The 16,554-nt window shown below is 34.9% G+C and overlaps 1 protein-coding gene across 5 annotated transcripts in view; it reads left to right on the top strand.

The window, feature by feature from the left end:
• ZUP1 (zinc finger containing ubiquitin peptidase 1) overlaps nucleotides 1-16,554 on the top strand; it is a 17,188-nt gene continuing 634 nt past the window's right edge. The window contains exons 1-10 of one of the 5 annotated variants that reach the window (XM_059700138.1): nucleotides 1-154; nucleotides 1,539-2,114; nucleotides 3,749-3,871; nucleotides 5,863-5,954; nucleotides 7,283-7,451; nucleotides 9,333-9,521; nucleotides 9,938-10,103; nucleotides 13,000-13,151; nucleotides 14,194-14,414; nucleotides 14,630-15,203. In XM_059700138.1, coding sequence (XP_059556121.1) covers nucleotides 52-154; nucleotides 1,539-2,114; nucleotides 3,749-3,871; nucleotides 5,863-5,954; nucleotides 7,283-7,451; nucleotides 9,333-9,521; nucleotides 9,938-10,103; nucleotides 13,000-13,151; nucleotides 14,194-14,414; nucleotides 14,630-14,677 — 1,839 coding nt within the window. In that variant the 5' untranslated portion in view covers nucleotides 1-51 and the 3' untranslated portion in view covers nucleotides 14,678-15,203. Of the gene's footprint in view, nucleotides 265-1,538; nucleotides 2,115-3,748; nucleotides 3,872-5,835; nucleotides 5,955-7,282; nucleotides 7,452-9,332; nucleotides 9,522-9,937; nucleotides 10,104-12,999; nucleotides 13,152-14,193; nucleotides 14,415-14,629; nucleotides 15,204-15,375; nucleotides 16,504-16,554 lie in introns of those variants that run through there. The other 4 variants (XM_059700136.1, XM_059700139.1, XM_059700134.1 and 1 more) reach the window with 4 other exon arrangements.

Raw genomic sequence — 16,554 nt, 5'->3', positions numbered from 1 at the left:
TCTGGGAGTCCTTCCCTTCCGGGGACCAGAGGAAATGCTTTTTTGAATGTGATGCTGGAAACTGAATCCTTTCGGAGTCGCAGGTCCTTCCCCCGGTTAACTGCGAATCTCTGGGTGGAGAGAGGACCTGCCTTCGTCTCTCGGGCCAGGAAAGGTAATCGACGCCGCGCACGCTCCTCTGCGCGCAGCCGGTTTCACCTGCGGGACCCGAAGAGGAAGCCCAGCCGAGGGTAGCGTGGCCACGGCCGGGTCGCGGGGCCGGAGGTAGGTCCTGATGGCCCCAGCTTTCATTTCCCAGGCCCGCAGCGTTGACCCAGTCGGTGTCGGAGCTGGTTTCGAGTCCTGGCTCGGGACGCCGGCGCGAACCGGGGCAGACGTGGCCCTTGCCGCCCCGCTCGGCCCTTGTCCACCAGCACTGCCCCCCGCCCTTCCCGCTCCCACCCCGAGTGGCAGGGAGTTCCGCGCCTCCTGGTCCAGCCGAGTCCCGGCCACGGGAAGAGAAACTCGCTGGGTTTGACTTTCTTAACCCCCCAGGGAATGGGGGGGGGGGTTCTTCTAAAACCAGGAACTGTTTTCACCCGTCTGAAGGGAAATGAGAAAAACAAGGACAGCGTAGGGAGTTCTTATAAAACTAAGTTTATTTAAATGGTGGGAACAGTTGATCTTCTTTTCCTGTTTCCCTTTAAATAGCTCGCAGCTGAATAATAGTCTGTGGTAGGAAGGTTGTGGCGGTGACTGCTTTTTTAAAAAGTGATTTCTTAACAAAATCACCACTTGTCGGTAGCTAGTACTTTATTAGTCCACAGACCTCAAAAGTGACTGCTGATTTAGCACAGCTCGTTTTATGAGCCGAATCTCCAAGCGGTGGGATGCTTTCCCTGAAACTATGAAACCAGAGATTGTACTCCAGTTCTCTAGGCTCTGGAATCGGTGCTCTTTGATACTCTGCTCAATGGGCTTCTGTTCTTCGGGTTGAGAGTACTGACTGGGTTGGCACTGTAGCTAACCATTTCCTGGTGTGGTGACATGTCCGAGCTAGGGTTTACTCCGTGGGGAATAATAATGATACTTAAACTAGTTTGAGATATATTGAGCTCATTCACCATTAGCTGCCATTGTTAAGATGTGTTTATTTACCCTCCCCATTGTTGACAACTTTAAGTTTCTGTATTCAGATACATCAGTTGATGAGGCTTCCTTGTTGTCTCTTACCTGATTTATCTTCCCTGGACAATTTTATAAATGTTACTTTCTCTCTACCTCAGACCGCACTTTCTGAAATAGCTGAAAAATTATTTTAATGTTCATTATTATTATTGCCTTTGTTTTGTTAGACTCATTAAATTGAAACACAGGGACAATTTGGTTGAGATTTATTAATAAGTTTGTGTATTTGAGGAACAGTAAGTACATTGAAAATGTCTTCACCTAAATAGTCCAGTTTTGGGTAAACTTAATTGTTCCAAATCATTTTATAAAATGCATTTTGTTTTCAACTCTTATTCTCTAACTTAAAATAACATTGTGTTCTTTTCTAGCTGCTGGATGTACCATGCTTTCCTGTGATATTTGTGGTGAAACAGTGACCTCAGAACCGGACATGAAGGCTCATCTCCTAATTGTCCACATGGAAAATGAAGTCATATGTCCATTTTGCAAATTGTCGGGTGTGAATTATGATGAAATGTGTTTTCATATTGAAACTGCTCATTTTGAACGAAATGAATTGGGCAGAAACTTTGAGAGGATCAATACCATACACTGTGGAACTTCAGATAACAGGAAGGACAACACCCAGCAGAGCAGAATGGAAGTTAATTCAAGTATTCATTCACCCTGTGCATCTAATCATCCGAAAATTTCAGCTCAAAGCCTGCCTAAGGATGGTACTTTAGAACATAAAGCCTTTTATTCAGAGAACTTGACTGAATCTAGAAAATTCTTGGAAAGTAAGGAAAAACAGTGTGACCTATCCAAAATAAAAGGATCAATTTATGACACAGTGTATAGTCCTCCTGAATGCCCATTCTGTGGAAAAATAGAAGATTGTACTCAAGATATGGAAAATCATGTGAAAACAAATCATGCCAATCTTTTAGACACTCCAGTAGAAGGTAAAGTGTTCATTTCATATAATAACAACTGTTAGTTCCAGTTAACATGTGGTGCCCTGAAAGTTGATTTGTAAATCAGATTACTACAAGTGTGTTTTAAAAATCAGTCTATATCTATAGCATTGTTTATTTGCAATTGTTGCAATACAATACAAAATGGGAAAGAAGATACATGCAGGTAACAGATGTTTCAGCTACATTGAGAGTCCTTTTATTACCTTTCTGAAGAGAAAGACATCATCAACTGAACGGCATCTGGACTGCTTCAGACTCTTGACTTTTTGTTATTGAGTTCTAGTTTGATTTAGTTATGGTCAGAAAACTCTATGATTTCAGTTCTTGCCAGCATTTGGCGTTTGTTTTCCATGTTCCAGATTTTGACCATTCTAATGTGTGTAGTAGTATCTTTAATTTGCAAGTCCCTAATAACATGTGATGAACATCTTTTACTTATTGTTAATCCTCACCTGAGGATATTTTCCCATGGATTTTTAGAGAGAGTTAGAAGGGAGGGGGAGAGACAGAAAGAAACATCTCTGTGAGAGAGACATATTGATTGGTTGCCTCCACACGTGCTCTCTGACCGAGGATCGAGCCTGTATGTTCCTTGATTGGAATCAAACTCCAGGACCCTTAAGTCTGAGGGCCGACGCTGTCGCCACTGAGCCAAACCAGCTAGGGCATGAGTTGTATTTTAATAAACACTGCCTTTATAATTATTCAAAGAGTGTGTATACATTTTTTATGGACACCCTATATATACAGTAGGATATTAGCCATGAAAAGGAAACCCTGCCGTTTGTATCTACCTGAGTGGACCTTGATGGCATTATGCTAAGTGAAATAAGTCAGACATAAAAAACAAATACTGTACAGTCTCACTTATATATGGAATCTAAAAAATAAAACACCAAACTCATAGGAAAAGATACTCAATTTGTGATTACTAGAGGCAGAGGTGAATGGTGGGGAAATTGGATGTAGGTGGCCAAAGGTACAAACTTTCAGTTATAAAATATTTAATGAGCTCTGAGGATGTGATACACAATATGATGACTAGAGCTAACATGTCTGTATATTTAAAAGTTGCTAAAGGGTAAGCGTAAATCCTGAAAGTTCGCATCATCTGGGGGAAAAATTTTTTTCTCATTTCTATATGATATGGATACTAACTAAACTTATTTTGGTAATCATTTTACAATATGTGTAATTCAAGTCATTATGTTGTACACCTTAAACTTATACAGTACGGTATGTCAGTTATATCTCAAAACTGAAAGAAAAATACTTAGTGTTCTAGCTTATCTTGGTAGGCTCTGTAGCTTTATTATCATACAGATAATATAATTAAACATTTCCAAGTTCTTTCCTAAACTGAGTGTGCATATGCTGCATCAAATTTTTCCCTTTTGTTTTTAAATTTTCTCTTATGTGCTGGTTAAAAGAAGATGGAAGTAGGAAAAGAGAGTATGCTGGAGCATGTCTGTAAATTTATATCATTTAAAATGTGGCTTCAAACACTTGACATTTCAAGTTGTAGAAATTTTTTGTCAAGAAACCAAACAGTCTTTGACTTGGGGTGAAGATCTAAAAGTTTTCTAAATAAAACCAATTGAATTATATCTCTAATACAGACTGTGATCAACCATTGTACCACTGCCCTATGTGTGGGCTCACCTGTACAAATTACCATATTCTCCAGGAACATGTTGACTTGCATTTGGAAGAAAGCAGCTTTAGACAAGGTATGTTTATATGTTTAAAAATAAGAATGTCATTATTTAATTTCCACTTCCTAGGACACATCTAATTTTTAGATTAGTGATACAGAGAGAAAAAAAGCATACTGGTCAAAAATAAGTCTGTCCCTTTAAAGAATTCAAATCTAGTTCCAACTTTTTAAAAGAGGTTGGGGTGGTTTTTTATTTGTTTTAAATATATTTTTATTGATTTCAGGGAGGAAGGGAGAGGGAGGAGAGAGAGATAGAAACATCAACGATGAGAAAGAATCATTGATTGGTGCCTCCTGCGCACCCCCACACTGGGGACTGAGCCCGCAACCTGGGCATGTACCCTGACCAGGTATTGAACCGTGACCTCCTCGTTCATAGGTCGATGCTCAACCACTGAGCCATGCTGGCTGGGCTAAAAAGGTTTTTTGTTGTTGTTTATTTTTAACAGAAAAATTGTGAAGAATAAACTGTTGTGACCAACTGAGCTAGAGGTGTGCATCCAGGGTTTTGCCTCAGAGTACCAATATTTAGAAGACAGTGAAATGTTAGGCAGCTGATTTGTAAGTTGAGGCCAATTTTTCAGCAGCTTAGAAGTAACTGAATTTAACATTTGGTCAGCCAAAATTGTTGGTGAACTAGGATGCTGTCATATAGCACACATTTTAAAAAGAATGTGAGCTATGTGACTAAAAAGTTTTTCAAGTGCCTTTCTAGCTGCTAGCCCAGCTTTTTACATTACCACTTACTAGTTTTATAAGTGACATGAAAGTTTTCCTCTGTGCCCTATTTTTTTTTTAATGTGGTATTATTTAGGAATCACTATGGTGACTTAGAAGTGGAAATATCCTATATGACTTGCACAGTCCTACTGAAACAAAATATAACATAAACCCTACCAACTGTATTTTAATGAATTTTAGTTTTTTAAGATACATAGATACCACCTGTTGATGCCGGGGCCTCAGTATCCAGTGTCATTGATCCTAGTACCAGTCAGTTATCTCCATGGACAGACAGCATTACCTGCTCACTCAGACTAATCCCAAGATGAGAATGAGTGTAGAAAAGATGGAACAGTTTTCTACTCTGTTCTTTACTAACTGTCATGGAAGACTAACCCTCTGGAGCTGAGTATCTGATAATTCTTACTTTGTTTATGAATAGGCTTTGTATTGGTGCATAAATTATCCTGTCAGCCTGTAATGGGTAATGAGAGAAAGATATGGTCTGAGTATATCACTGTAAATAGCCTTAGCAGTACACTAGAAGTCCGTTGTAAATTGCCTATCTCCAATAATAGAAGTGGGAACCAAATAGGAAGATGTAGTGGAGGCTTGAGAGATTGGAAAGGAAAGAAAGAATAGTCAGATACATTATTAAACCACCAAATTGGGGGATCAAGAAGATAAGATACTGGCTAAAAGCCAATGGCTAATGGATCTGTGGAACACTGGATAGAGGGAAGACAGGGCAAGAAGTTGTACTATAATTAATATCTGTGTAATCTAATAACTGTATTTTGCAAACATATTTTTATGCTCTTTATTGTTTCCTTCCCAGATTTTTTTTAAACCAATCTATTTGATTTGTGTTAATAAAGCACACCAATGAATGATGTGGCTAATTTCTCTAAGTTTGGGTTTCTTCAGAAGATAATAATACCTATCTTCCTAAAGTTGTTATAAGGTTCCAAATGAGATAATAAATGGAAAGTCCTTGTCTCAACCTAAACACTCAGTGAATGTTAGTGATTTAAATGGAGGCTATTCTCTTACAAAAGTAGTTTAAGTTCTGCTAACTTTGTACTTTTGATTTCTGTGACATCATAGGCATGAACAAATGGCAAAATATAGCAATTACTCCTTTTTAAAATATATATATATATATATATATATATATATATATATATATATATATATATAAACATGTAATAAATGAGCTTTGATTTCAGTAATTATTTTATTCTAAACACTAAAAATATCTGATAGGCATGGATAGAGTCCAATGTTCTAGAGACCTAGAATTGGCTCATCACCTTCAAGAAGAAGAAGACAGAAAGAGAGCTGAAGAATCAAGACAAGAAAGGGAAGAATTTCAGAAGCTGCAGGTACATAAATTATAACTATTATATTTTGATATTTTGGTTTGGTAGAATTCTTAATTTTAAGATATGCTGTCAAGACTTCAGCCTATTGCTTTTGTCCTTGTTATTATACTGAATATTTTTTAACATGTATTTTATAGTTCCTAACAGCCACCATTTGTAAGTACTCATTCTGGTCATGTACTAGGGTAAGCACCTCACATCATATCCCAAAATCTTCACAACAACTCATCTCTCTGGAGAAATTATTTTAAACCATTTTTTTTTTTTTTTTTAGTAGCTTAACTTGCTCAGGATCAGGCAGTATTAAATGAAAAGCTTGGATTCAAACCCATGGTTAAGTTGATGGGGCAAATTAAGAAACCAAGATTCATAATATATGGTGCCATGTGGGTACTTGAAATATCAGAGGGAATACTTTGTAAAGTATACGTTGTCTAACCACTATGCTATACACCTGAAACTAATACAGAATAATATTGAATGTAAGCTGCAATTGAAAAATAAAAGAACAGGTTATATACTTAGGACATAGCAAATCCTTTTATTGTGCATTGTGCATATCATAATTTTCCCAAACTTATATGACCTCTCACTTTTTTCTCAGGCATCTCACACATGGCAATATGGGAGAAAATTTAATTCTCACCTTAGAATATCTGATTTTGGCTATTTTTCTCATTGGTGATTTATTTACTTGCAAAATATTTTCCCACCAGGATTCAGAAGAGAAAAGAAAGTTGGCTTTTCACAACTCTTCTTGCCTTATGTAATTTTGCACATTATAAATACAAAAAGCTTCCAATATTAAAAGGAATTTGTTATTCCCTCTGCAAATTAGTTGTTTAGATCTCAGGAACTTTTTCCAAGAAGATCTTTTTATACATATTATTTGAGATTCTCTGTTCCCTGTGCAAAAACATAGTTCATTTACTAGGTAGAATGAATGCCTGAATGAATTATGAATTAAGTAGGCCTTTGTAGACTAGCTTGGGAACCAAATAACAAGTACTGACAGGTTTCCTTGCAAAAATCATCAGTGTGTTCAGAACTCGTCTGCCTTGTACTTTTAGTAGGAAAACAGGATTCTCTACCACAAGAAAAGCAAGTCTCTTGCCATGATGGTTGTTTATAGAGAAGGCTTTTACTAATTCAGGGATTTTGTATGCGTGTGATTTATTTCTCATAAAAATCTTTAAATTGACTTTTATAAAAGTCTGTAAACCAAAATGTTTCAAAATGCATTCCAGATAAATGAAATTATGGTAAGTTTCCTTCCTCACCAAGGTAAAGGGACATAAAAATTAAGTTATTTGTTTTATATTTAATAGCGACAATATGGTTTAGATAATTCTGGAGGGTACAAACAGCAGCTACTACGAAGTATGGAGAGAGAAGTAAATAGTGGAAGAATGCATCCATCTGAATTTCACAGAAGAAAAGCTGATATGATGGAATCACTAGCTATTGGTATTGATGATGGGAAAACAAAAACTTCTGGTGAGTTCTTAAACATCAAAATCATGGTTTTAATATTCTGTGTATCACCGAAGTAATCATCAGAATTACTTGAATTTTGCCTAATTTTCATAATCTACAGTTTATATAGGTTTAGGTGAGACTGTGTTCAAATAATTTTTTTAAATGTGTTGTTTTGAAACGTCTAAACTTCTTAAATAGTTCACCTAAAAATAATTCACTTTTATATTGTGTTAATTTACTTTGTATTTGGAAAATGAGCTTTTTGACTTCGTTAAGGTTATTATGGAATTGTTTGCCAAATTGGTCAAAATCCATATTTGCATCTGTATTCTCACTCACACTTGTATGGTGGCACTATATAATTTTGGCCATTAGGGCACGAAATGATGTATGTCTTAATTTGCATTTCTTTGTTTATTCCTGAGGTAGTTTCTTCAAGAAATAACCTATTCCATTCATTTGTCCTTTCTCTGTTGGATTGTTTTTCTTTTTCTTACTAATTTGTTCAAGTCCTTTAAGTACATCAGGATTCTAATTCTTTGTTGATTTTCTGAGGTATAAATATCTTCAAGTCTATAATTTTGTCTTTAAATTTCATATGTGGTATGTTTATTTTTTAAATTTTATTTTTCAATTACAGTTTATACTCAATGTTACTTTGTATTAGTTTTAGGTTTACAGCATAGTGGTTAGACAATCATACTTTACAAAGTGGTCTCCCAAATATTTGAAGTATCTACCTATTATAATCTTATTGACTACTAGCATATTTCCTATGATGTACTTTACATCCCCATGACTGTTTTATAACTACCAATTTGTACTTCTCAATCCCTTCAACTTCTTCACTGAGTCCAACCCTGCTTCCCTCTGACTATCATTAGTCTGTTCTCTGTATCCATGAGTCTGTGTCAATTTTGTTCAATTATTTTACTCTTTAGATTCCACATACAAGTGAAGTCATCTGGTATTTATCTTTCTCTGACTGACTTATTTCACTTAGCATAATACCCTCCAGGCCCATTCATGTTATCACAAGTGGTAAGATTTCATTCTTTTTTATGGCTGAGTAATATTCCATTGTATATTTGTACCACAGCTTTTTATCCACTGATCTGTTGATGGGCACTTGGGTTGCTTCCATATCTTACATATATTCTTTCGAATTATTGTAAAAGTGTCATTTTTAAGAAATTCCCCCATCTTTGAGATCATGGTTGTTTTTTTAATTTATATATTTTATGAAAGATTGCTTTTCATATTTTGACTTTAATCCTGTTGGAATTTATTTGTACATATGTGTATGTGAGAGGAAAGAGGGAGAAGAGAAAGAAAAGGATGGATCAAATATTTTCCCTTTATAACAATACTTTAATTTCTTATTGCTTATTTATCTTAGTACCATTTAATGAATCTGTACTTTCTCCCCTTATACTTCTCTAAGGGTCTTCATGTAAAAAGAAGTATGTGAAGTAGGGGATCCTAGGAAATGTATAATATGATTCATTAGGGTATACAGTAAGAAAATATTAAAATGTCTATTTGTTTTTAATTTGTGTCATTCTTTAATTTCTAAGTGTTCATATACTTAAGAGTTACTAAAGAACCACTGATTTATATGTAATTTAAAATAAATACAAATGTAAAAGATTACAGAGCACAGCCCTAAAATATACTATGGCCTTTTGATAAGCTGTCTTGAAGTTTAGAAGTGATTGATTTAATGGCAAAGTCATTGATTTAATGAACTAAGGTTATATCAGTAAAAAAATAAAAAAGATGGAATTGACAAAATTTAAATGTGGCATTTGAGGGACAGATTGATATTAGAAATATATTAGGCAGCCATAGGAAAGTAACTAATTCTTCTAAATCTTCTCACTCTCTCTTCTACTTTAGGGATTATTGAAGCGCTTTACCGGTATTACCAGAATGCTGCCACAGATGTCAGGCGTGTGTGGCTTTCTGCCGCAGTGGATCACTTTCATTCCTCTTTTGGTGACAAAGGTTGGGGTTGTGGTTACAGAAATTTCCAAATGCTACTGTCATCATTATTACAAAATGATACTTACGATGATTGCTTGAAAGGTATGGGAAGTATAGTACTTTGAACTTAACACCTTATATGATATGGGGGGAATTAAAATATAGTGGGCACAGTTAATAGCTTTAATGAAGAAGTATTTTGGATATTTACATTTAGAGAAACTGATACAATAGAAAATATCAAGAATAACTCTTAGAAACTGTGTTGTAGGCTCCTCTAGAATACATGCTGTACATGAAATATATATAGTAGGGACTCTTAATGGCTTTGAGGAAGAAATACTTTAGGATATTTACATTAAAAACCTGAATTCTGGTTGGCGGAAGCAAAACTGATACAATATCAGATGTCAGCAATATCTCTCTTAGACTCCTCTAGAGTAAATGGTGTACTGCTAAATGATACTATTCAACACTTTTATAACTGCTATGTAACATGTTTGCTTGTATGATTTTAGGTATGTCAGTTCCTTGTATTCCAAAAATTCAGTCTATGATTGAAGATGCATGGAGGGAAGGTTTTGATCCTCAGGGTGCCTCTCAACTTAATGACAGGCTACAGGGAACAAAGGCCTGGATTGGAGCATGTGAAATATATACACTTCTGACCTCCCTAAGGGTAAAGTATGTACCTAAAAAGCCAAGGTGATACTATTGTCACATCTGGGAGGTTTTATGGTTGCTGTTTTTTTGTTTGTTTTTCTATCAAAGCAGTAGTTAAAAATTAAAGTTTAAATAGCACTAAAAGGTTTATATGAAATAATAAATTCATTTCCTATCTCATGCTCCTTTCCATTCTCTAGTCTTTATCGGAAGCAGCTGTCATTCCCGTTTTTAAATAATATGCTTTCATGGCTTTTGTTCTTGGTTTATCAGTGTTAGACATTGTCTACTGCATTCCCGTTATATTTCCCACCTGTTCACTCTCAATCCTTCTAACATGGTTAAATCTCAGCTTTTTTGAAGTTAGAGTTTACATCAGGACTGTATAAATATTATTATTGCTGATTTTATTTTATTTGGAAATTTTTTGCATCTTTTGTTAGCCCTGATATTATGAAATTTCACCTGGAATGTGGGATTTTGATATATTGTGTGGAGATTTGTTTTTCTTTTCTAACCTGGAATGGTGAATTGTAAGATCTCAGTATAGTGTTTAAAAGCTTGGACTTTCGAGTCAGATACCTGTAATTGCTTCCAGCTTTCCTATCTACCTGCTCTGTGATTTAATTTGTCTGTACCCTTATTTATCTTATTTATAGAGTATTTCTATCCTAGTTCTACCATTGATAAAAGAACATATAAATAGTAACTTCTTCGTAGAGTTATAGTGATAATTAAATGAGATAATAATAAAGTGCTTGGAACTGTGATTGGAATGTAGAAAGAGCTCAGTGGTTAACTTTGAATTTATTGGTCATGTCTTTTTTTTTAATATTTGCTTTTTGTTTTACTGTCTAGATTCACTCAACTTTATTTCCCAACTACTCTATTGAAATGTTATTTTAGCAATCATGTTTTTAATTCTAAGGGGTAAAGTTTCATAGACTCCTATTCTTTTATGGTTGCAAAATTTTTTTCCAACACTTGTATCTTTCTGTTCCTTGCACTTTTGTTTCCTCCACGTTAATTTTTTCCCATATCTATTTATTTTAGTCTTTTTCATTTTGAAGGCATTCTACCTTTTGTAAATCCTTAATTGTGTATTCCTACAGTGAGGAACAAGGCACTAAAAAGCTGATTGGAAGTTTTGTGGGATTGCATGGGATTTGCAGAGTAACAGACTTCATTTAAGGAGTCTTAGGTGGAAACTTGCTATTTGGTTGGGGAACTCTCAAATATCAGTATAGAGAGAGATCTTTTCTCAGAGGCCATTCAGAGAAGAGTTCTCCACTTTTCTGCTACAGCTCCTGCGTGTGTGTGTGTGTGTGTGTGTGTGTGTGTGTGTGTGTTGGGGGAAGTGAAAAGTGATTTGTCTTCTTTATGCAAACTTCCAGTTAATCTCATATTGTCCCCATTACTACTCTCCCCAATACCTTATGCCTCTAAGCTTTCAGTTTTCCATTTTTCAGAATGGTGTGACCATTTTTCTGTCCCCATTCTCTTTGTCCTGGGTGTTTAAGTCATTTCCTTCTTCAGTATTTTGTTGTTGGGCTTTCGAGAGGGAAGAGCTGCCTTTGATCATCTTTAATGGAAAATTTGCCTTAAGCTTCATGACTCCATAGTTTCTTTTTATGTTTGTTCCTAGGTAATTTATCCAGTGTTTTACACTATTTCTACCATATTAGTTGATATATTTATTGCTAAAAATATTTTTAAAATTTTAAATAACGAATGTGTGTATAACTTACTTGAATAATTTAAATTGAAGGGACTAGTTTTATGTCCTCTAAATTTTTTTTTCTTTTTGCCAATCTGTTCACACATTCATATTATATGTACTTCATCATGTTTGAGCTTTTATAAAAATTTTAAGGAAAGGAAAATTTCCATCTAAAATACCTGATGTATCCAGCTTTTTCTTGGTACCTGAAATAGTTTAGTCTTCCTTCGAATAAAACCTTTTTATTAATGAACCTGAATTTATTTGCTAGTTTTTTAAATGTCTTCCTTTTGCACTCCATGAATTATACTCTGTTTGGTACTATTTACATTCTTAAATACAGACATGCAGTCAACTGCTAACCCAAAAGTCGTTTCTACTTTTTAACAACTATCCAAAACTTGATTTCAACCTTTAAAACTCAGTACTAATCAGTTTGAAAGTTACCAACATTAAACTTACTGAAGTTAAAATGACAACCATTACAGTTGGAGATTTTATTGCCAACAGACACAAGGACAGGATATCTATGCTATACTTTAAAGTGAAAATGAAGTATTTAAAGTGCTTTTGTTTATACCTGACCTTTTTAAAACAGTTGTTGAAAAGTATACACACTGGTTAAAATAATTTTGTTTATTCAAGGTTGACTTCCTCTTGAGGAAACAATACCACAACCGGTGTCTGGTGCCAAATAGGAGATCGATAGATAGGTAGATGGGGTACACAGGTTTTTCTGATTTCTACAGGTATTCTTTTCTTATTTATTATTGGAATTTGAGAGAGCTGACAGGAAAAATACTCAGGATATTTTTGATAAATGTGAATGGTTGTCAAGGAATTAAAATTAAAAGTTGGCTTCCAATTGATTATCAGGTTCAGAGGCTTTAGAATAAAAGCTGTGTCTCGGGTTTTATGTAGGTGATTTTTTAAAATCTCACTTATTCATGGAGATTTTATATATCAGAAAATCTTTTTAACTTTAATTATAAGTCATCAACTTTATTATGAAGTTATTTAAATATTTTCTCATAAAATGACAGTTTTTTATATAAATAATAAAATTCGCATTTTTTCTTCTTAGGAAAATGAGATAGAATTAGTTTTAAACTAAGAATGTTTTTGTATTATTAACTCCATGATGAAAATGATTTTTAAGATATTTTCTAAATAATTTATTCTGTCCATTTTTTCTAGGTGCCGTATTGTGGATTTTCACAAGTCAACTGGTCCTTTGGGTACGCACCCTCGCCTGTTTGAATGGATACTGAACTATTATTCTACAGAGAGGGAAGGGGGTCCAAAAGCAGTGTGTACATCTAAGCCTCCTATCTATCTGCAACATCAAGGTTAGTGCAACTCAGAAACAATAACTGTAGCTTACAAGCATGTCTTTATACGACAAAGAGTTAGCTTTTGCTTTAGGACAGGTTAAAAGTCTGATCATGGGGAGTAGGGTGATAGTAACCTGTCTGATTTTCATAGTTACATTTTCATTTCAGTCTATTCCTGGGTAATGAAAGATGATACCCTTGGTATCTTCAGGGCTGTGTGGTTCACTCTTCCCTTATTGTTTATCCCTTACTTTTTTCAGGTCTTTACCCATGTTCACTTCAGTGAGGCTTCCCTGACCACCTTACCTAAAAGTTCATCTCATTATCCCAACTTCCCACCACTGGCATTTCTTACTCCTTTTCCCTGCTTTATTTTTTTTAGATATAGTATCATATATACTTTCCTTATTTATCTTGCTTATAGACTATTTCTTTCTGCTGTGATGTGAGTTCCATGAAGGCAGGAAAGTTTGTTTTGCTTGCTCTGTATCACTGATTCCTGAACTAGTGCCCGGCACAGGCGTGTTTGAGAAATATTGAATGGGTGATCTGGATTGACAGGAATGAGGAAAAGTAATTGTTAGGAATTTCGTCATTTAGGAATACAAGCTGTAAAGCTTAACTTTTGAAATTCTAGTATATAGTATATATTTATTTCTGTTTACCTTTTAGAACCATTAGAGTTTTGTTTTATGGTAGATAATTTTCAAATCCTTTCATTTGAGATCTTTGAATAGGAAGGATCAAGGGATTGGGAAAGAAAAACTAAAATGTGTGACACAGTAGAAAATTGTTTGTAATGAAGTCGTTAGAAAACTAAAATTGAACAAAGGAAAACTGAAAAGTTAGGAAGTAGAACTGAATGCTTGTGTCTTAGGAATGAGAGAGGTCAGATAACTATGTCAGAGGGACTAACTATATTTATTGTCTAAACATTCATTTGCACACACTTCTTATACGCAGAGAGAGTATTCAGTGTGTATGTGTATACATATTTGTATCTTGTATGTATGGCTATAGATAAATCATATAGAGCTGTTATTTTATTTTTTGATAGGTCATAGTCGAACAGTTGTTGGAATTGAAGAGAGAAAAAACCAAACGTTATGTTTACTAGTATTTGATCCTGGATGTCCTTCTCGAGAAATGCAGAAACTATTAAAGCAAGACATGGAGGCTAACAGTCTCAAGCAACTTCGGAAATTTGTGGGAAATTTAAAGCATAAACAGTACCAGATAGTGGCAGTAGAGGGCGTTCTTACTGCAGAGGAGAAAATTGTAAGTCTTTATCTGGAATTTTATTTAATTTTTTTTATGGCTTGGTTTTTAAATGTTTATTTTTCATTTCTTAAATTCAAGATTGTAATTTTACTTAAGAAATTTTCAGTATCTTGAAATTATTTTTAGATTTTTTTAAATATTAGAATAATATGTATTCTAACTAATTGATTTCTGCTTACAATTAACAGTTTTTTAAAAAATTTTGTTTCAAGGCCAGGAGACAAGCATCTCAAGTGTTTACAGCCGAGAAGATTCCTTGAAGAATTAAGCATTTCAGTGAGTGTGGAACTTCATGTCCCAAATTCAGATATTAAATTCCTTAATGCAACTTATGAACCTGTGAATTCTCTGAATACTCAACTTTTAGTTTCTAAAATGTCTAAATATATCATTAGTGATTCACTGTTTAGAAATTTAGAAAAATACCTTGTTTGCATTGTGGCTTTTATATTTCTTACCCATTTCAGAACTGATTTTGTATTATAGTCATATTTAATATTTATTGCGTTCTTATGTTAGGTATGCTTAGTATTTTCTATGTATTAATTAGTTTAATCTTCAAAATAGTTCTGTGAGACAAGCGTTATTAGTGTGTAAGGAAGCTGAAACTGTAAGATTAGTAATTTGCCTGGAAAAATTTTTATAATCCCAGGCTGTCTTACTTTCAAATTCTTACCAATGTTTGGGTGTTGGGCACACAATGTAATATACAGATCATGTATCATAGAAATTACACTTGAAATCTATATCATATTAATATCACCCCAATAAATTTAATCAAAAACATTGTTTTCTTCTGTTGTAAAACATTTCATGAAATTACCTCCTTACCTCCTAGAAATAACTTAATATTTAACAACAGATGTCACTCTGAAAAGAGGGATTTGCTTTTGTTCAATATTCACACTCTTACCTATACAACTGAGATTTAAAGTCTTGTGTTTAATGTGTCCTATAGGAAAGAAACTTTCAGACTCATGTTGGCTGTTCTGTGTAAGGTTGCAAAAAAGAATCCTACTCTGGTCAACTGAAGCAGAAAGAAATTCATTGAGAGATGATCAGAGGAGCTCACAGAATCCATAGGTAACTAGGGCACTTTGCTGGAACCAAGGCAACTCCTAGACTGTGGTCTGATTCATAGCAAGAGCCAAGGCAGAATGTCTGCTCACAATTCAGATTCCCGAGACGAATCTCATACCATGATGTCTGCCCTGGACAGAGGCAATTTCTCGAAAGGAAATCGGAGTAGATGAGGAAATGGATCTTAAACAACAAAAAAGAAAAACAACAACTGTCTGTTATACCATGAAAAATGAACAAGAATGTACTTGAATGAAGTTTTATAAATATTCACTACACCACTGAATACTGAAAATTGCATTCCAAGAATGAATAATATTGCCAATTGGAAAATTCTAGAAATAATCCTAATATTTTGTCCTTCAGACTAGTGACCAGGTTTCTCCCTCATATCCCCATGCAGTTATCCTTTTTCATGCCATCATTACTTCTTACCTAGATAACCTGCTAACTGGACTCCCTGTCTTGATTCTCTGTCATCCATCTTCTACACAGAAGCCAAATGTTTCTTACAAATATGATTTTGTCACTTCCTAGTTGAGTCCTTTTCCCTGTTTATGTATAAAATCCGAACATCCCAAACAACCTGGGCCCTGCTTGCCTCTCCAGGCTCATCTCTTACCACTCTCAAAGTTCCACTCCTTTTAGCCCAAAGTCCTTCACCAAAATATAGTTGTGCTGCCTAGGACCTTCTTACCTTTAGTTCTCCACCTCTTGGAAGTGCTTCCTGAACTGCACAAGTCTGAATAAATGCACCTTCAAAGTATTTGATAAGCAGTGTCTGTAGATAAGTAATCTGCAGACTGCCAGCCAGTAGCCTTAGGGTGCCTAGCACATACAGGACTTAAAAATACATTTTTAGTGAATGAAAATACAGTTTCAGAGAAGTAGTGATAGAAAACATTACTCTGAAGTTTCTGAATATCCCAGCAAGCCATCTCTGCAAACCAATTTCTATAAGATGAAAGACACTGAAGACACTTTAAGAAGTAACAAGTATCCTGGGGGGAAATAGGGAGGTGGGGGTGGGGGTTCAGTCAGGAAAATGGAGACATGT

This window comes from Myotis daubentonii, chromosome 6, assembly GCF_963259705.1.
Source record: "Myotis daubentonii chromosome 6, mMyoDau2.1, whole genome shotgun sequence".
Classification (NCBI taxonomy): Eukaryota; Metazoa; Chordata; class Mammalia; order Chiroptera; family Vespertilionidae; genus Myotis; species Myotis daubentonii.
The sequence above is the reverse complement of the archived record's forward strand: the minus strand, read 5'-3'. Positions and strand labels throughout refer to the sequence as shown.